This window comes from Lepidochelys kempii, chromosome 7 (genome assembly GCF_965140285.1).
Source record: "Lepidochelys kempii isolate rLepKem1 chromosome 7, rLepKem1.hap1, whole genome shotgun sequence".
Taxonomy (NCBI): domain Eukaryota; kingdom Metazoa; phylum Chordata; order Testudines; family Cheloniidae; genus Lepidochelys; species Lepidochelys kempii.
The window spans coordinates 76601721-76622387 of record NC_136386.1 but is presented as its reverse complement, the minus strand read 5'-3'; the positions used below and the strand labels follow the sequence as shown (position 1 = coordinate 76622387).

At 40.4% G+C, this 20667-nt stretch overlaps 1 protein-coding gene across 10 annotated transcripts in view; it reads left to right on the top strand.

The window, feature by feature from the left end:
- The window catches only part of ANK3 (ankyrin 3), a 557055-nt gene that overhangs the window by 404031 nt on the left and 132357 nt on the right, over nt 1-20667 (top strand). For all 10 annotated transcript variants that reach the window (XM_073353398.2, XM_073353395.2, XM_073353406.2 and 7 more), the window contains 7 exons: nt 4136-4333; nt 6558-6656; nt 11959-12057; nt 13611-13709; nt 15465-15662; nt 16527-16625; nt 17400-17498. In XM_073353398.2, coding sequence (XP_073209499.2) covers nt 4136-4333; nt 6558-6656; nt 11959-12057; nt 13611-13709; nt 15465-15662; nt 16527-16625; nt 17400-17498 — 891 coding nt within the window. The remainder of the gene's footprint in view (nt 1-4135; nt 4334-6557; nt 6657-11958; nt 12058-13610; nt 13710-15464; nt 15663-16526; nt 16626-17399; nt 17499-20667) is intronic.

Genomic DNA, 20667 nt, shown 5'->3' with positions numbered 1-20667 from the left:
TTTATCACTTCTTTGTGGTATAAATTGCCATTGCTTGTCATTATCCTGAAATTCAACTAGCTTTTTGAATACTAGTTCAGTAGTTCTTTAATCTTTTCCTCTTTCCAGGGTGTCCTTCAAACTTAAAATAGTGGTTTCAAAAGATGAGAACCACAAACCTTCCCTAAACCTCATTATCTTGTATCAAATAAAACATATCAGAAAAATCAGAGGCTATGTTGCTGGATTTAAAGTAATATAGCTGCATACTGCAGACGCTGGCCTAAAAAGTGTTTAAATAACTGTATTCAGCAATGTGGCACCTAACACTACAATACTAGACAAGCCCTAGACTAACTAAGCTACGTATTAAAAAACAAGTAGCTGAAAGCCCATGCTGTCACAGGTGTTATGTTTACACACATAAAGTCATGTGTGTAAACAAGCCAAAAATGGCCGAGAACTTTAAAACTGAACAGTAATAGGCCATGAATCACAGTGATGATTGAATCTGATGATATTCTAAACAAAAAGAATTCTCAACCATGCTTGTAGTTGTTTCTGTCACTTCACACTGACTCAACAGACATTCTTGACTTCAGAGTGATGTTTGGGGGTTTTGTGTGTGGTGGTAATGTTGTTGTTGTTGTGTGGGTGGTTGTGTTGATTTGTGTGTAGGGGGAGTTGTTTTGACAGTTTTGTGTTAATTTGCATGGGTGATGAATGATGGGGGTATGCGGGTGTGAGGGGTTGTGTATATTTGGGGTTACTGTATATGCTGGTTGTGTTATGTGGGTGGTTTTGTTGATTTGTGTCAAGGGAGGTTGTGCTGGGAGATTTGTGTTGATTTGTGTGGGTGGCCATTAGGCGCATGGATGTGCCAGTTGGCCCAAGTAATCCACCATATGTGGAGTTTCCCTTATACAAATAATTCAGTTGTGACATGAAAATTATCTGTAGAGTAAGGGTGGTGATTTATTGAGTTACCTCTAATATCACAATAGTCTAGGACTCTTGGCATGGCATAGATAAATGCCTTACTGTAGCTGTATACCATAGGTGTAATTTGTAAAGTCAAAATGGCTGAGAACTTAAAAATTAGAAAGTAACAGACTGTGAAACCATATGATGATTCAATCTGGTGATATTCTTAACAAAAAGAGCTGTTTCCATCACTTCACACCAACTCTACAAGCATGCAGTGACAATCCTGAAATCTTATTATATAGAGGCACATAAGAAAAAGTGAAGAAAAAAATAGAAGTTCTGCTGCTTGGGCTTTCTCTCTGGTATGTTAATTTTGACAGAACTTGTGAGGTAAACTGAGAGGCAGAATACCACTGAATGACATTCCGTTGGCACTGAACTACAGTATTGTCCTCTGGAAAAAATACTGGGCTCAGTTCTCTTCTAATCAAGTCAGAACTTCCTCGAAACAGGACAAATCTTTTGGAAAGAATTTTAACTTTTACAGCTTTCAGATGGCTCACAGAACTCTTTCAGAATAACAAAAAAGCCTTAAGGCGGATCCATTAAAAGTTATTATTTCCTAGTAAAGATTGTTGAGTACATTGTAGGCCCTTTTCACATGATTACATCCTTAATTTTATTCATGTGGGAGGCACAATGACCTAATGGACAGGACATGGGACGAGAAGTCAAGAGACCTCAAATCAAGTCCTGACTTTGCTGATGACTTGTTGTGTGAGACAGTGGGCAGGTGACTTTGCCTCTGTATACCTGTTTCCATGTTTTTTTTAAAAATGAAGTTAATGAAACTCCCCCTACCCTTTGTAAAGCAATTTGACAGCTACAGATGAAGGATGAGCTATGTAAGAGCTGCATGTCATTATTTTAACTGACTCTAAGAGCCATTTGTCTTTGCCACTCAGTGGTTTGCTATAATATTTTGATCTCTCTGGTCTTTTGCTACTTTTCTTCTCAAACATCATATGACCACAACCTCTTAGTTTCTGTTTCTCCTCCTAGATTTCAACTGAACTCTTTGGCCCTGTATGTTCTCCTTGGCAGTAGGACCCCAAAATGCTCTCTACAAACATCAGTGAATTATGCCCTACAATGTGGCTGTGGTAGAGAAGCATTTACAAGTGGAGAGATATGGGCACAGAAATGTTAAATGGCTTGCCTGGGATCACATAGCATATCTATACTGCAATAGAACCAGGAATAAAACATGTTCCCATTTGTGTGCTTTAACTACAAGATCATCGTCCATCATCCCTCTGGGTGTCTACTGCTGAGATTCTTTATTATCCAGTCCCAACCCCTGGTCTGTGCTGTTCCTTCTGGATATCTGCTGCATTTCTCTGGTTCTCAGACCTTTTCTCCAGATTCTCACCAACTCTTCCACTTAGATGTGTTCCTTGGCCATCTCTGCTCCTATTTTATAATCCACCCTACCCTCCCTCAGCTTCTGCTCCTCATATCTGTTTGCTGTATTCTTTCATCTTCTGCTGACCCCTTCCCACATCATTCTGTGTTGTGATGGCCACAACACTCCCTCCTCCATAGCTGCCTCTGAGACTTGGAATTCCTTCTGTGTATTCCAAGTTATTCCCATCCTATTAAGTTATACAAGGGCAATTTATTCACTCTTGTTGTTAAGATAATAAACAACAAGAAGAAGCTGCTCATTTCGCTATTTAACAGAACTGTGTTGAACCCTCTTAGTGACTTTTACTGTAAACAAATAGCTTAGGGGAATTCTTTACACCAGCCGTTCTCAGCTGTGGTCCAGAAAGCTTAATCACGTTGCACTAACTCTACATTAAATATTTTCCAAATACCAGTTTTCCATGTAAACAATTCCTGCTGAGGTGTGGCATGACACTGGGAGAGGCGCCCACAAAATAGTCTTACTTTTAAGATTTGGTCCAGTCTGAGAAACCCTGCTTTTATACATTAAATATAGTTTAAAATGATGTCACTCAGCTAGCCTGTTTGCTTTCACTTTCTTCTACATTGCTTTTAAAAACATGTTTACTTTGCATTTCCTCCTTTATTTATACCTTTTGTCATTCCTATTATTGTACGGTCATGTTTTTTAAAAAGGGGGAAAAAGCAGTCCTCAGCTTCAGAAAGTCTATAAACAGCCATTGAGTAGTTACACTGGTGCTTTGCTTATGCTAACCATGGTCACATGGGGGCACTCCATCTGTAAAAAAGAGTTTTGATTTCTTCATGGTAATAAAGATGGTGTATTTTAGATCTAAAAATCATATTTCACCCATTGGTATTAGAGTATCACCAACGTTACTTTTCATTGTAGTAGCAGCAACTGAACTGGAATCAGTTTTTGTAAAAATATAATTTAATACTGATTAAAACTTTACCAAAGATTTTTGACTTTGGATTGATCAATCTAAATCATTAAATAAATCAAAGTGAAGAAGGTGATTTTAGGTACATTATCTGATTAAGGTGCCGCGATGCATTCATCCAAAAACGTCTATTTTGCTTCTGTCTATTTTTTCTTGTTTTAATCCTCACACCATGAAATGGAATTAGTAATTCAGAATTCTATCTGAGTTATTTCTTTGTATGGTTTGCGTGTGTATATATAAAAGTACACTGGTGCTTCCGTTTTGTGAGCAGTATAAAACATATTTTCATCACAACTGTTGTTCATAAAGATGAATGTCCCACAGGTTTCTCCATAGAAAACATGGCTTTTCAATGCTTTTCACTCAGCCAAATCCTGAGTTTTTACTTAGGGCGGGTCTGCACTAGAAACTTTTGAAGTTTTAGTAATGACCATTAGGGATGGCGGTTTATGACATTTCTATATTGTTAAAAGCCGAGTGTAGGTACAGTTATATACTGCCTTAAAAGTGCTTTGGCCAATACAGTGTATTTCACTGAGGGAACCTGTATAAGCTGTATCTACTCTAGGAGGGGTTGCTGATAGATGTTCGCTGGTATAGCTATGTTGGCAAACGTTTGCTAGTGTACACCTGATCTTAGCCTTTACTCAGGCAAACTCAAAGTTCCATGGGAATTTTGCCTGAGTAAAGACCTCAGAAGTTGACCCAGTGCACTTAGTTTCTATATAATGCAGTGTGGGATTTCTCATAACAAAGGAGCTTGTAAAGCTTGAAATGTCTGTCCATTTCAATTTGTTTCTTTTTATTTACAGAATGGTTTGTCTCCATTGCACATGGCAACACAAGGAGATCATTTAAACTGTGTTCAGCTTCTGATTCAGCACAGCGTGCCTGTTGATGATGTCACTAATGACTATCTGACTGCACTGCATGTTGCCGCCCACTGTGGCCACTTCAAAGTTGCCAAGGTTCTCTTGGATGAGAAAGCTAATCCTAATGCCAAAGCACTGGTGAGTATGCAGTGGATTACTAGTCACAGCTAAACAGTTTTCTAAAGTTGCAGTGCCTAATATTTGAGAGTTATTTTCTGTTGGTTGAAAGTTTACAGGCCCTGACGTTCAGTGTAATAATGCTGTATTTGTAGAGTTCAAGAAATGTTACTGTAGCTCTAATTTGATATTAACATTTTTTCTTGTGCAGTCTGTGTATGGATAGTTAATAGTGATTGACGTAATTTCTAGTGTAACCAGAGCCCTTTTGCATTTTGATATTTATTGTGATTCTCTAATTCTGAGTAGAATGAGTGACTGCAATCTTAACTGCTGCAGTTGTCAGCATAAGAGAAATTCTGATTTTCTAAAGATTTGCAAGGAGGAAATGAATAAGTGACATTTAAAATAAAGAGGATATTAGAGTATACAAAGTTCTGAAATTTGCAAAACAAGAATAAGTAATATAACAAATATCCACAGTATTCTTAAGGAGTTTCATCTTTATACTCACTTTTGTACATTAAAAAAACAAACAAACTGCCTTTTAATACAAATAAACTGTTTCCAAATGTGTGTATATATTGTTTTAAGGTGTTCTCATGGCTCACTTTGTAAAAAAAAATGCCTGTATAAATATACCTTTAATAATCATCCTAAACAAATTTGAATTCTTACAGTAATTGTACTGTACTTTGGTGCTGTACTGGGCTCAGGTCAATACTGTTAGGCTGTTGATTTCATAAGTACTACATGAGTTCTGTACAGAACTACGAACCTCTATAAAATCAGGGTCGGTTTGATTCCTTTTTTACAATTGGCCTGATTTACAAGGCTCCTTGCTCTCTCAGCCACCCTCTTCCATATATACCCCTCATCTTATCTTCATTGTCTTTGGGGGAAGGCTATTGTGCTGTGTCTGTCCCTCTGGTGAGTGCAGAATGCTGCTTGGCTTCTAGTCCTATAATATTTATTTTGGCTGCATTCTGAAATTATTGAAGTCTCATTAAATATGTCAGAATATCTTGGGCAGGGTTGCTGGATGGCAGCCAATCACTGGTCTGGATCAGACAGCCATAAATCTCCTTATTCCCCAATTCATTCACACATAGGGTCAAAATCTCTATTCCAGCTAAGGCACAAGAATTGGGGAGGGAGTAAAAATGATTTTCAATTGAACCTCCTATATTCTGGGCCTCAGAGCAACCTCAGAGCTGATCTAAGTTGTCTTGTCCTATAGCAGCTTCCTAAGGCCCATTATACTAATAAAAATAACCAGAATGCAATGGACTCTGATCAAGTTGCTTCTTCTGCTGATACTTTCATGATGTGCCTTCTATGCTGGGGACCTCAAAAGACAGGGGGCAACACAGAGCTGTTTTGATAGTTCTATGCCACCCAAAGAGCCCCTTACATCCAGATATTCCTGGTGTCCAGCTTTGTCCCAATTATGCTTCATTTTGCCCATATTCCAGTTCTTTAGTACTAGTTTCTCCTGGTCATTATCCTATATTAATGGGCCCAGATAAATGGAGGCTCTGTTAAAACTTAAGTGGAACATACACTTGCACTGACTCAATGCGATGAAGGCATGTGTTGTACCTAGTGTTATTGTAGCCATGTTGGTCCCAGAGTATTAGAGAGACAAGGTACTTGAGGTAATATCTTTTATTGGACCAACTTCTATTGGTGAGAGAGACAAGAGCTCAGTGTAGCTTGAAAGCTTGTCTTTCTCACCAACAGAAGTTGGTCCAGTAAAAGATGTGACCTCATACACCTTGTGTGTCTATGAAAGCATATGGCATTCTATACTCCTGTAGCTAATATAGTTAATTTTCATCAGATCTGAGGCCCAATTCAGTAAGCTGTTTTAAAAACTTCTCTGTGGAAGCTCTTTTGATATGTATGTATCAATATTGAAGATACTATTGTAAGCAGCACTTTGCCAGTCTTGGATATTCTGGATAGCTTGTTTTCTTGTTTCACTTGGTTTCTTTCCTGTTTTTACCATTTCATCACAAATAAGGTGTAGTTTTAAATGTGCACTATACAGTTTGTAGAAATATTTTTCTTTAGAATATATTTGTGTTAGTAATATATTTCATGTGAGAAAGTGATCTTATTAAAATTAAGTTAATTGACACAAAAATAGTGAAAGAAAAAATAGTGACAAAAATAATTAAGTAAAACAAACTTTAGTAATGGCATAGGTGGTATATGAAAGTATTTCCTTTCTCATTAACAGAATGGTTTCACACCTCTTCACATTGCTTGCAAGAAGAACAGAATTAAGGTTATGGAACTTCTCCTGAAACATGGTGCATCTATCCAAGCTGTAACTGAGGTAAGAAGCATTGTTTGCATGTATGACTTGGTTTCTAGTGCCAATGCAGCACTGTTCAATTACATGATACATGTGCATTGATTAACGAATCTACACTATTAAAAGTAAAAAATGATTTTCAGCTAGAGAGGAACAGATTAACAAATGCAAATAGAAATATACTCAGTTGCACTATCGGATCAGAACACCTACATAATGAATTTATTTTAAAATACAAAGGTGATATCTCATCAGAAGAAATGGGGCAGATTTTTAGAAAGGATCTCCATATTTCTGCATGCAGTTTTGTACACAAGGGGTGAAATTCACCCTTGTGCAGCGGGTCAAAACAAACCTTATTTTGAAGGGTTATGTGTCGGGCCCTACCAAATTCACGGTCCATTTTGGTCAATTTCATGGTCACAGGATTTTAAAAATCATAAATTTCATGAAAAGGAGTACTTGTGGCACCTTAGAGACTAACCAATTTATTTGAGCATGAGCTTTCGTGAGCTACAGCTCACTTCATCGGATGCATCCGATGAAGTGAGCTGTACTCACGAAAGCTCATGCTCAAATAAATTGGTTAGTCTCTAAGGTGCCACAAGTACTCCTTTTCTTTTTGCGAATACAGACTAACACGGCTGTTACTCTGAAACCTGTCATAAATTTCATGATTTCAGCTATTTAAATCTGAAATTTCACAGGTTTGTAATTGTAGGGATCCTTATGCAAAGAAGCTGGGGAGAGGGGGTGTCACAAGGTTATTGTGGGGGTGCTACTCTTACTTCTGTGCTACTGCTGGTGGCGGCGCTGCCTTCAGAGCTGGGCAGCTGGAGAGTGGCGGCTGCTGGCCAGGAGCCCAGCTCTGAAAGCAGAGCCACCGCCAGCAGCAGCGCAGGAGTAAGGAGGGCCTGGTATGGTATTGTCAACCTTAGTGCTGCGCTGCTGCCTGCAGAGCTGGGCCCTCGGTCAGCAGCGCCACTCTCCAGCCACCCAGCTCTGAAGGCAGTGCAGACGTAAGGGTGGCAATACCGTGACCCCCTAAAACAACCTTGTGACTCCCCTGCAACTCCCTTTTGGGTCAGGATCCCCAGTATAAGAAATGTTGGTCTCCACCGTGAAATCTGTATAGTATAGGGTAAAAACACACAAAAGACCAGATTTCACGGGAGGAGACCAGATTTCATGGTCCGTGACGTGTTTTTATGGCCATGAATTTGGTAGGGCCCTAGTTATGTGGTTCATAGGCCTTGTGCTAGCACTGCATAGAGATGAAATTCATCCACGGTAATTCGGGATTACAACTCAAATAGACATCAGTCTGTTATTACTTAGGGCTGCATATAGAATCATAGAATATCAGGATTGGAAGGGACCTCAGGAGGTCATCTAGTCCAACCCCCTGCTCAAAGCAGGACCAATCCCCAATTTTTGCCCCAAATCCCGAAATGGCCCCTTCAAGGATTGAACTCACAACCCTGGGTTTAGCAGGCCAATGCTCAAACCACTGAGCTATCCCTCCCCCACAATATGATTGTGCACACACAATTGCTGGCAAAAATTTTGAGGCCGAATGAAATCACATTGGAAATTTGGTCCTATTTGTGTGCAGAGCCCTATCAAGTTAAGAATAACGGTCACTTGTATAGAGGTGAGATAACTATACAAGGAGTCGAGTTAGAAAAAGGATTAGCTGCTCTATTGAGGAAATTAAACAAGCTACACCTGGGAACAGTTTACCTCTCAGAGCTTTGAAGTATGAATTTGTTTCCATTTTCTAAATTATTCAATAGAAAATCAACCAGTACTTTACCTAAATCACAGGGTGATAACTAGAGCACTTTTCTGCATGAGGATATACTTTCTTGAATAAGGTTCTCAGTAGTGCTTCTTTAAAGGAAGCAGACATATTGGTCTTCCTTAGGGAGGCTTTAAGCAATGGCCCTCACTGGTTTGTACTTGCCAAAGGGGACATGAATCTGACTTTCAGGTCATAGCTTGAATCCCCATCAGTACATGAATGAGAAGCACAGACTGAAACTTAAGCAAAAGAGACACTGTGTTTCTTCTCCTTACTTGTGGCTTTCTAACCGTGAAAATAGGCAGTTTGTAGAACTGTGTGATTAACTGATTTTCCATTTCACTGGCAGTTCAGAAAAATAGGGAGGGAAATTTGGTTCAGGGCAAACTACTAACCAATTTTATTTTTTTCTTAGGCATAGTAAAAAAAAATAGTAAAGGTTTCATTTTGAGTCAAATAAAACATTTTATTTGGGGGATTTTTTCACCTTTCTAATAAAAGCAAAAGAAATGAAGGGCTAGGAACTAAAAAACAGCCAAACAACAAGAACAAAAAACCCAGCAACCACAACAAGGAGGAAGTGGTGGTGCCCAACTTATACTCAACAGCACAGTGGTTACGGTACTCCCTTGAGATGTGGAAGACCCGTGTTCAGATTCCCTCTCTGAAACAGGGGCTTGAACCCAGGTATCCACCTTCCCAGGTGAGTGCTCTAACAGCCAGCCTGTGGTGCATTCTAGCATGGGTCTCTCTCAGACTGCGAAGCTGTTCCACTTTGTATAAAATACTTGAATAATTGTTGGGTGAGAGAGAAAGAAAGAATGACTCTATAGCCTGGTGTTAGTGCACTCAACTTGGAGGAGAAAAACCTGGATTCTGATCCTGCTCCAATGGCTATTTAATTATTTATACAAAATGGAACAGCTTCTGAAGGGAAGACTGAGAGAAATCTGCCCCAAAATATCCTAGAGCCTGGTGGCAGGGCACCCGGTTCAAGTCCCTGCTTCAGAGTGAGGATTGGAACTGAATCTCTCACCTCCCAGGTGAGTGTCCTGATATCGGGGCATTGGATATAAGAAGGGAAGGCATTTGCTGCCGCCTCCTCCTCCTGGGTTTTTTGTGAATGGCACCTAAATCCCTTTGTGAATGTGGCCTGAAAAAAGGAAATGTTTAATTTTCAATAATGTTGAACCAGTTCATTTTGAAACTTCTCAGAATATTTCTTTTTTTTTATTTCAAAACAATTTTCTGAAATTGACATGAATTCACGCAATGTTTGGGTTGACCCAGCTAAGAATCTTTTGGCAAAAATGTAGCTCAGCTGTAGTAATTGGTCTGAATCTAGATGATCTTATCCACAAAGGACTAGAAAATACAGCATAAAATGCTCAACTCCATTAGCTGGTAAAGACAGCCCAGATTAACAAGGTTATCCACAATCCAGAAACAGTTCTTCCAACAGAATTGCAGGTGTTCTGGTGGAAGAACACTTCCTTCATGTCCTGCACAACCACAACATGGATTTTAAAAACACATTATACTGCACTGGGTCAGGTTTGGCATGGGACTTTCACCACTCGTGGTCTGTCTTCCCCTCTGTCATGAGCCATTAGTATATCATGGTGACCTGTGATGGTGAAGCAGCAAAAGAGGATATTTTGGAGCCACTACATTTGCAGTTATAAGCAAAGATGATTTAATCTCTTACATGGCTATCAGTACATTGGCCAGACAGCTGCACAGTGTTCTTCCCTGGAGAAATCTGAAACCAACAGGTTCTGTCCTTTTGTCAAGAGCAGGAGGACAGAAAAATTTGGTCCCAAATGTGACTTCTCTTATGTCATCATTATTGTACAACTGTTTATTAATATGGTTATTTGTTAAAGATTCCATACCTTTGTATAGATCCTCCATATTGTTCCCCTCCTCCCCTTCCTTGCCTTTTTTGCACATGGGTTAATTTTTGTGATGAAATTTGATAGATTTATTTTTCTGATTAAAAAAAAACAACCTTTAAAACTTATTTCCTGTAAATTGTTATAAAAGAAGGTAGATAGTAAATAATACAGCTAGTTAGAGCAGTGGTTCTGAACCGATTTACCACTGTGGGCCACATACGGGGTCCACAAAATGTTAGCTGGGCTGCAGATTGAGAACCACTTTGCCCCCCACCTAACCCCCCGCCCCAAATCCCTCTCCTCAGTGCCCTCTGCCGAGAGACCCCTCCACAGAGTGGAGCCAGGAGCAGAGAGCTTGGCGTGGGGCAGGGACCCTGACCCGAGGCCCCGCTGTTCAGGAGGCACCCAGGACCCCCACTCCCCTGGCTGCCCGGACTCCAAGGCCCGCTGCATGGGGCTGGCGGTAGCCCACGGTAGGGCAGCCTGGAGCCCGTGGCCTTTCGCACACAGCTGAGCTGGGCCACAGCTGCGTGCTAATTGGGCAACATGTGGCTTGCGGGCCCTGGGTTGAGAACTGCTGAGTTAGAGCTAGTAACAGATTAGGAGACAAACTTGCAGTTTCCTATTCACAGTTGTGATGAAATGGGGTGGGGGAGTTAGTCACCAAAATCAAGAGATCTTCTGGGATCCAGAGAGATCTGGTACCTCTTTATAAATGATACCCTTCCCCTTGCAGCACAGTTCTTTTAGAAAACATACAGATACTTGCTGATTTCCACCACCGCTGTGCAGCAGCAGCTGTGAAGGGGACTCTGGGGTTCTAATGCTGCTTGGAGAACTATTAACTATTGATTGGATTTCTGATGGGAAATCCTTGGGGTCAGCAGGGGAGTGTGCCCAGGTGAGTGGCTGATCCCCTGTCTATCGCGCCCCCCCCCCCCCGATACTGTGGAAGGGCAACCCCACAGGGTTCTAGTGCTGTAAATCTGTGTAGTTTCAAGGAGAAAGGCAATGTTCTGCAGAGCTAGCTCTCTTCCGCACTGGTTTTGAACTCGCCTCCTCTCATGGAAGTAGATGGGTAATGTTGACCAATATGATCAACAGGCATTTTCATTTACTCAGAAAAAAAATTGGAGGTGGGAGGGAGGAAGGACCATAAATCCACCTTCATTAACCCTGTGTTTCAGCAAGTTACATCTTCATACCAGAAACAATTGTATCCATTTTTTTTTCCAGTCCAGTATTGGTTTGTAATGAAAATTTCTTTATTTCCTTTAAAAAATGTTAAATTTATCATAAAAACAAAATTTAAAGTGAAAGCAAAATTTCACCTTCCTCATTAATCTGTAGATTTTAGTGAAATCAAGTATTGCTGAACTAACTACAATGTTTGTTATTTATACCCCTCAATCCTAAATACATATAAAGCCCAATTCTACATGTGCTTAAAGCTAAATATTTGTGTAAGTCTTTCCAAGATCAAGGGCTTGTTCAGTCATTTGAAATCAGCAAGCACTTGGGTATATTGATTTTTAAACAATGCGGTGTCCCCATGCTTTGTTCAAAGAAGAAAATGTAAAACTAGTGAGTTAATTTTGCTTGTTTCTTTGTTTGTTTTCAGTCGGGCCTAACTCCAATCCATGTTGCTGCCTTCATGGGACATGTAAATATTGTGTCACAGCTGATGCATCACGGAGCATCACCCAACACCACCAATGTGGTGAGCAATGGCTTTCTTCTCAGTAGCATGGAAACACATCTTTAATGAAGTAGAATCTCTGATATTGGTATTTATTTAAGGGTACAATACTGAAAGGTGTTGACCACCTCTTGAGAGGTGGTCAGCACTCATAGCTCCTGCAGAAGTCAGTGGGAGTTGTGAGAGCTGAGGATCACTCAAGGTTTACAGGACCCTGAGAAAGTTTTGCTTTAGGCCTGATCTGCACTTAAAATTTAGATTGACCTAGTTATCACTGCTGAGAGCTGTAGGTTAGCTGACCTGGGGTAGATGGAGGTAGGGGAACAGAAGAATTCTTCCATCACCCTAGCTTCCACACTGTGGGGAGATGGATTACCTACGTTGACTGACAAACCCCTTCCGTTGAGGTAGGAAGCATCTACACTCTGGCACTACAGCAGCATAGCTCTGGCATTGTAGCTGTAGTGTCCTGAATGTAGACAGCCTTAGTTTTATCCTGAACTGATTATATTCATCTACTTATTTGCTAACCTAAAGAATGAGAACTCACTCACTATAGCTTAACCTAGTACATCTAATTTTTGAGAAGTGCACTTGACTGCTTGAGCGCTGCTCCTCCAGAACACCAGAGGCCTTACCATTTAAGGCAAGTTCTGTTTTTGTCAACAGATTGCAGCAGATTGTCAGGACATATTGCATGTGTCCATACAGCCATTCAAGTGCACTTTTACTGGAGGAGCGCTTGTGCCCCGAGGGTCCCAGGGAAGTGGTGTTTAGGTGTGTACTTGACCAACTACACTCATTGCTTTAGGAAAAAAGAAGGATGCAAATTTACAATTTGGCATGAAAGTCTCTCTTCAAAACAGAGAGATGGACACTGTCGGAAGAGAGCACTGTATATATAGATGGTTTGTTCTGTAAACAATATTAAATTATGCACACATGCAGCACCATCTGTAACTTAGGCAGCATTTGAATTAAAAGATCCAGTGAAGTACAAAAATCAAGAAAACAATTTCCCTCTTGAAATCATTCTGGTTTCCTTGGATATGCATCTTTTGTTAAGCCTTGGATTTATGTACTTAGTAATGATTTTTTTGTGTTCACTCAACTGAGTGCTTGTCAGATCACAACAGACATTTGGGTCATAGGGCATAACAGCAGGGATGTAGAGGAAAATCAGCACATCTAAATACATAAAATTTGCAGTCATTCTAAATGTTTGACCAACTGAGTGGTCATTTAATTTGACATCATTTTATCATTGTAAATAGACTACAAGTGAGCAAGAGCTTTGTTTTCTTTTCAACAAAAGAAGAGAACAGTAATGTACTATCCTATTAGCAGACCGATGCTGGAATAAATTAATTCCCAAAATACTGCTCTAGAGGTCAAATATTGATTTGCTTCCCCATCCTGCTCACAAACTACTCCTTAAAAAATAATAATAATAATAATAATGAAAATCATGTAGTGATTATTTTAAATTGGGTCATGAGGTTTTTTTTACTGATTAAACGTTTGTTTTTTTACTGAATCTTTGACTATGTTTTGCTTTCACCACTACATGTTAGAGAGGAGAAACAGCACTACATATGGCTGCCAGAGCTGGCCAAGCAGAAGTTGTTCGATACCTAGTACAAAACGGAGCTCAGGTAGAAGCCAAAGCTAAGGTAAGGTGATATTCCACGTATAATAAATAAAGGGTAAACTTAGCAAAGCTAGGAAGTTTTGCAAATTAAAGTGAAACATTTTCTTCCCAGCCTCTGGGGAGGGAGCAAGGAAGTCAACCCATGTGGTGTTCTTTATATTTTGGTAATGATCTTTTTGTTTCTATTTGGTGCTCAGATACTATGGTGAGTGCACTACAAATGTATAGATAAGGCAGACAGTGTCAAGCTAGTACCAATGGTCATTTTCCCCCTCAGTTTTACTGGATGAGGGGAAATTGTTTTTATTATGTGCAAAACTATCATCCCTGTGCCATAGGCATCTGCTGTCATCTCACAAAGCTTTGCTCTGTGTACATTCAAAAAATAAGTATACTTTGAAAGAGTGCTTCACAAAGAACCCCATACAGTGCTGGCATCTCTGGAACACCTACAAGTCAGATGTAGTAGCCTTGCAGAGTGGAAAGCAATGAGGGTTGGACTGCCATGTCACAGTCAGGCAAAAAGTACAGTGATTTCACAGCAATAATAATTTATCTGTAGGAATTTCTCCATAACAGATCAGGTATTAAGGAGTGGGTGATTGAAGTAGGATGTCTCAGTTGGAATAAGGTGCTGTCACCAAAGAACGGAGAATTAGGTAAATGTGGGTTGTTCTTAGTCTCTTTGTGGGGAGGAAGAAGGGGAGATGGTGTGACATGGTATGATGGTTTGTTGAAGACAACTGAGATTGCTTGGAACCAAGATTGTGCAATGTGGAAGTGTAGGAAAATGTCAGTACATAATTTACAGAAACTACTAATGAAAGAAGGTGAAATTATCTGGTAGGCACATAGTACAGGGTCACAGACTACACTCTGGTGACTCAATCTATCTATTTGTCTTCGCTGAAAGTAATCTGTGAGGCTCTTTTCAGAGCAACCACCTAGGTCTTAATACAGTGACATTGCTGTTCAGTAATTTCAGATCTCTATAAAAGAACATGGATTTCAGTGCCACATAATTTTTGCATTATTCTGTTTAAAAAAAAATTGAACATAACCAAGTATAATGGGCACCCTTACATTTATTTAAACAGATTTGAAACTTTTTACCAGTTTTTCTGGAATTCCCCATTATTGAGACAGAGACTATGAAAGGAATTGCTCACTTCTAAATAAACATAAAAGATGTGTTTTAATACATAAAATGAGGAAATTAAGTGCCAAGGATTCTCACTCCATCCCAAATGCCTTCTGGTGTGATTAGATATTGCAGGAGGTCGTAGAACAGGACTAGATTTGGACTAGATTTGTAAAGGTATTTAGGTGCATAGTGGGGTTTTCAAAAGCATCTAGGAGCCAAAAACTCATTGATTTCAATGGGTGTTCGATGCCAAGATGCTTTCAAAAATCCCACCAAGTGCCTAAATAACTCTCTAAATCGGGTCAAGGGACAGATCTAAATCCACTGTAGCTTTGATGAGGCCCTTAGTGCAATATGGCCTGCAATATAATTTCATGGTAAAATGATGCAATGCAGGGACAGATTGAGAAACTTGAATACTTTATTTTCTGTTCTTGATAACATTGTGTGTGGGGGACATTTTCTATAACAAAGCACTTTCAGACATCCCTTAATCATATGACAGAGAGGAAAAACAGCATTAATAGTTTTAGCCTTGATAGGATTAATAGTCATTTACAATTGCATAACAGCATCTCAGCAAATAATGTCCTTATGCAGATTGTCCTGTATTCCTGTCATCTTTATATTTAGGATGACCAAACGCCACTACACATTTCTGCCCGATTGGGAAAAGCTGATATAGTGCAGCAGTTGTTACAGCAAGGAGCATCTCCAAATGCAGCCACTACTTCTGGGTATACACCACTACATCTTGCTGCTCGAGAGGGACATGAAGATGTAGCCTCAGTTCTTTTGGATCATGGTGCATCTTTATCTATAATTACAAAGGTAGGGGAGTTGTAGAAGTGATTGCTCGAATGCTTTAAAAGGTTTTGTAATAGTTGCCAGTGAATTAGGTGCAGGATTCACATGTGCATACCAAGTGACATAGGAATTAACCACATTCTATTATCTAGGAGGATAACATGTTTTCACTTCTATGCTTGATTTATAACACAGCCTCGTGATAAAAACATATTGATTTTTTTAGTGTCATGGATCAGTTGTTCTCATGGATATCTATAATCTGCTTTGATAGACTTGTCTAATGTTTAAAGGCTAAACTCAGCACATTTGTCTACCAATGCCTATCGTGTGTGATGAACATTGGCTGGCAGAAGTGCAACATGAACTCCAGAGATGGAATACTAATTTCTAGGTTGTTTACATAAGATAGAAACATTTCTACTCTTCCAAATGACAAAATGTCTGCCCTTTTCCAGGCAACCTATGATCATGATTCCATTTGGGTGTATATTGATTTCATAGTGAAAGGAGTGCACAGCTGAAATTTTCACCAAGTGGCGTAGATATGAGTGGTTCCAAAACCATGTCTGGGGCCCCTGGTGACCTGTGGAGCACTTGCTGGTAGTCAATGGAAAGCTGCTCTGATTACATAGTTGGTTGCTGCTCCTTGTTTTCAGCTGCTTCAATGGGTGTCTGGGCTTTTCCCTGCAAAGAAGAACCTCCAGGCCCATGAAGGCATTTGGAAACAAACAAGAGACAGACTAGCTGCACCTACTATGGTTCACAGCTATGTAAGAGAAGGAAAGGAGTAACGTGATAGGCCAGAGCCACCTGTGTTACTGGAATTGCCAGACACATCTGGGAGAGGAATGTCCAAGGTCATCATGTAGCCTTTTTCTCTTACAGAAAGGGTTTACTCCTCTGCATGTAGCTGCAAAATATGGAAAAATTGAAGTAGCCAACCTTCTGCTTCAGAAGAATGCATCTCCAGATGCTGCTGGAAAGGTAGGACAGAAAAGGCCAACTTTCATGTACATACCCATGTACCATAATACCACAGCAGCTATTTACTATCACACAAGCACTTGCTAATATCCACTACCAAAATTTTGGATTTAATTGAAATCTTCTGTTCATCATCATGTAGCTATATCCCAGTAAGGTCAGCAATCCCATGAGAAATGGATTTTAACATCATTAAGGGCAATACTGTCACTTCTTTCATGTGTCCACCCAGGGAAATAAGAAAGTGCAAAGCGCTTCTTGTCTCCCCTGCTCAGCCAGAGCACAGGGAAGAGATCAGGGGGACAGGACTCTGCTCTCCCATCCCCCACACTGGTGAGCAGGGAACGGGAAGAGCCAAGGCTTCGCAATATGACAGTGCTGAGCCAGCATGGACAGGAAAATGGAATGGATCAATGGTGGTTTACTTACACCCTTGGGCAAAGGGAAACTAGGACAGGAGCTATGATTCAAATTCCCAATTCCTTTCCTGGTCTGCTCCTGGGGCAGTCAGATATGTTCTTCCCCATCCCTCTGACCCTGGGCAAAGTCACGATCTCACCCTAAATAAGCGTGTGAGCAGGGTGTTCACAGACAAGGAACAGCTTTTGTCTGTTCTAATGTGTGTTGTCTCAAAAGTTCATGGAGAATTTGGAGACAGAAATGAATAATATCACTGTGTTCTCACCGTATCTAATTTAACCTAATTCTCTGCACTCCTGTGTTTTCACTGATGGTAGTTATAACAATGCTTGTTTGTTCTGCATGTGTTTTTAGAGTGGTTTAACTCCACTCCACGTAGCTGCACACTACGATAATCAGAAAGTGGCACTTCTGCTCTTGGACCAGGGAGCTTCACCTCACGCATCTGCAAAGGTACAAACGTTGGTCAATGTAAGGGAACAGCAGACATGCTTTTGGTATTGTTTTTTCCCATTATCTCAGCATTATTCATTATGGCTTCCAGTTACAGTGCACCCTGTTGACCCTATTCATTAATGTCTTTCATCCACATAAGGATCTGTAGGCTCGTAGAATGACTCAGTGGAGGGGGAAAGAGTGGCAACCAACAAGTTCTTTTCCCCCAAAGGATAGGGTTTATAACAAGGAAGTAGAATTAGTTAACAAAGTAGAACCCTCAACCCCATCCAGCTTGGGTTTTAATCAGGTACCAGGACCACTGAGTATGGAGCCCATCCTGGCTCCCGCTAGGCATTCTCCCTAACACTGTCTCACATGCAACCACCTTTATATCCCTTCCCCTTAGCATCTGTGCTAAGGTAGGTGGGGGGAAATGATCGGGGGTTAACTCCCTGTTCAGCGGACACCAGGTAATAGCCCTGCACTTTGTCACAGCATCCTTTTAGGAAAAAAGATTAGGGTGAGATTTGTCAGTTTGAGCATTAGTATTCTTCATAAGCATTTCTGTAGCACAGCAAATGGATCTCATTACAGTATTTAGAAATAGAAAAATATAGCCCTGAACAGATTGCAATTTAATATAGACAAGACAAGACAAAACACAGCACAAGAATTCAGGTTGGCGGGGAGCACCGGGGGCGGTGGAGGATAGGGGTGATATAGAGAGAGCAACATCTGCATGAATGAGCCTAAAAATATTGGTGTATGAATATAAAACTTAAAAAGGGGTGTGGAAAGTCCAATGTGCCTGAATCCGTGATGGGCTCTTCTGAATGTCCTGCAGCATCCCTTGGACTCAAAAAGCCCAGGGTAATGCAGTTTTCTACATCTGCCATTTACAACCAGTGTGTCAACATCAGTAAAATAAAACAGGCCTGAAGCATGTTTGGATATTATGGTGATGGGCATAGTCCTAAACAGCATCCCAAACAACAAATATTGAAGATGAAGATTGTGTGCAGAGGCCAAAATCATATATGCACAAACTACACCTCTTGATTGTCTTCCTCTGCAGTGGGACCAAATGCAGACATGACACACAAAGACTTTCTGCATGTCTAAAGAGGAGGCAGATCACAGGGGGAAATGTAGTCTCTTATACATCGTATTTCATTGACATCAGGTGGCACCTCTCACATGCCCCCTCATAGCCTCAAGGTGGCCCTGCAAGGAGCCCCCTGCCTCAGTTTTACCTTTAAGGGGCTTCTTCAGTAATGCACACAACAGAACAGTTTTGCAGGCCCTTCAGCCAGGATTCTATTTATTTTCCAAGAAACACAAACCAGAAAGAAAACAACAACATAAAGCAAGTCCCAGATTTCTCTGCTGGAGCCTGCTTGCTCGCAGCAGCCTTTGTACTCCATTCTGATCTGTCTGAGCGTGAGCACACACACAAACACACTGTCCTCTCTACAGCTTCCTACCCTCCTCTATAGGGGAATCAGCTGGTCCCTGCTCAGGTGTTCCTCCGGAGTAACCAGGGTTGGCTGGCCGTCTGTCCCTTAAGGGGCAAGACACCTTGTTCAGTCACATAATGTGAAGTGCATGATGGAAGTAAAGTTAAATAAACAAAGTAACAATGGTAAAGCCAAAAATCAGTAACTCCTATAGGGATGTACCAACACAATGCCCCAGGAAGTGAACTGGGGTGATCTCTGATCTTTTTCCATCCCAGCACAGTGATTTTAAATGCAGCAGTGAAAGAAACGTCCTTCTGCAGGTGACTAGAAATTACTGACCTAGTTTTTGCTGAAAGAAACAAAACTGTCGTAGCGAATGGCTCTCCCACATGGTCACGAACTGTGGCTTCACCAAATGCCAGTAGCTTCTGAAGCCCAAACCAAAATGATAAAATTACAGTATAAAGATAACTAGAGTCTCATATTAGGTCACCTCAATCACACATCTGTAACCAAATGGGTTAGCAGCTGCCACTTGTGGTTTTTGGTGCTAGCTGTCAGGCTTCTTAAAACACAACATTTGTTAGTATTTTACAGCAAGTGAACCACAGCAATACACTGAGTTGAGCATAAATACTAACTGAAATTAACAATAGCATGCTTATGGCCTTAGGCGATATGCTGTGCAGTCAACTAATAGATGATGTGATCATGGGGCAGATGAACTCCCAGTCCTTTTGTAAATTCAGTCTGATAAATAAATGTGTAATGTCGTATAGATCATCATTAGCAACACAATCAGCTTCTTCAACAATTGTTTTAGCCCTGCTGTACCTCTTTAATATTGACCTTTTGACTGTCCCATCAGACTGGCATTACAATATTCACTTCAAAAAGTGATCTGTGAAAGAGGGAATTAACTGATTAGTTGTAGTCCCAGACCCCAGGTGCAACTAAAAACTGGGATGGACAGTTGCTTCTGACATTGCTGTATTTTGCTCTACGCCTGCTTCTTTTTACAGTGTTTATTCTGGGTCTTTGGTAGCAGCAGTTAATTTGAGTTCACTATTCATTTTGCAATCCTTCTCCTTAATTCTCTTCTCTAGTTTTCAGTTGCCATCTCTGTCTGTCTGTCCTTACGCTTGTCCCTTGTTTTTTCCTGTTACAGTCAGAATAATCAAAGTCTTCCCCCCAAACATCTCCCTTCCCCTGCAAGTCTATTTATTGTGATAGAGTTGGGGCCTTATCATGAGGATAAGATGCAGATTGAGAGTGAGCTGAATTTTTACTTGGATGTTCAGCTCTCTATTTGCGTAATCTTGGCAACCTACAACTTTCAGTTTCACCGAGTAAAATACAGTTATGAACATACGAAGATGCATTTGCAAAAAAGTAATCTCTGCCTTTTTGCAAGATATACAAAATGCACTGGTTTTCCTTCACATGTTAGAGGCTGGACTTATTTGTGAAGCTATTAGGCACATAACCAGATATATTTTTAGCTGTTCTATATGATTCTCTTGTGCTGAAAGTCCTTTTTACTCTTTTTAAGAATGTGAACTATTTTTCAAATGAAAATAGAATTTATTAACTCTGTACTTCCTTTTATTTATGTATTGCCTCTGTGTCAGAAGCTTGGCTGTAGGAGGCATGTAGCCAATGGCTAGGAATATGCACGCACTTTTGTGCTCGGTCCATAGCTAGACTCAGAAATGTTTTATGTT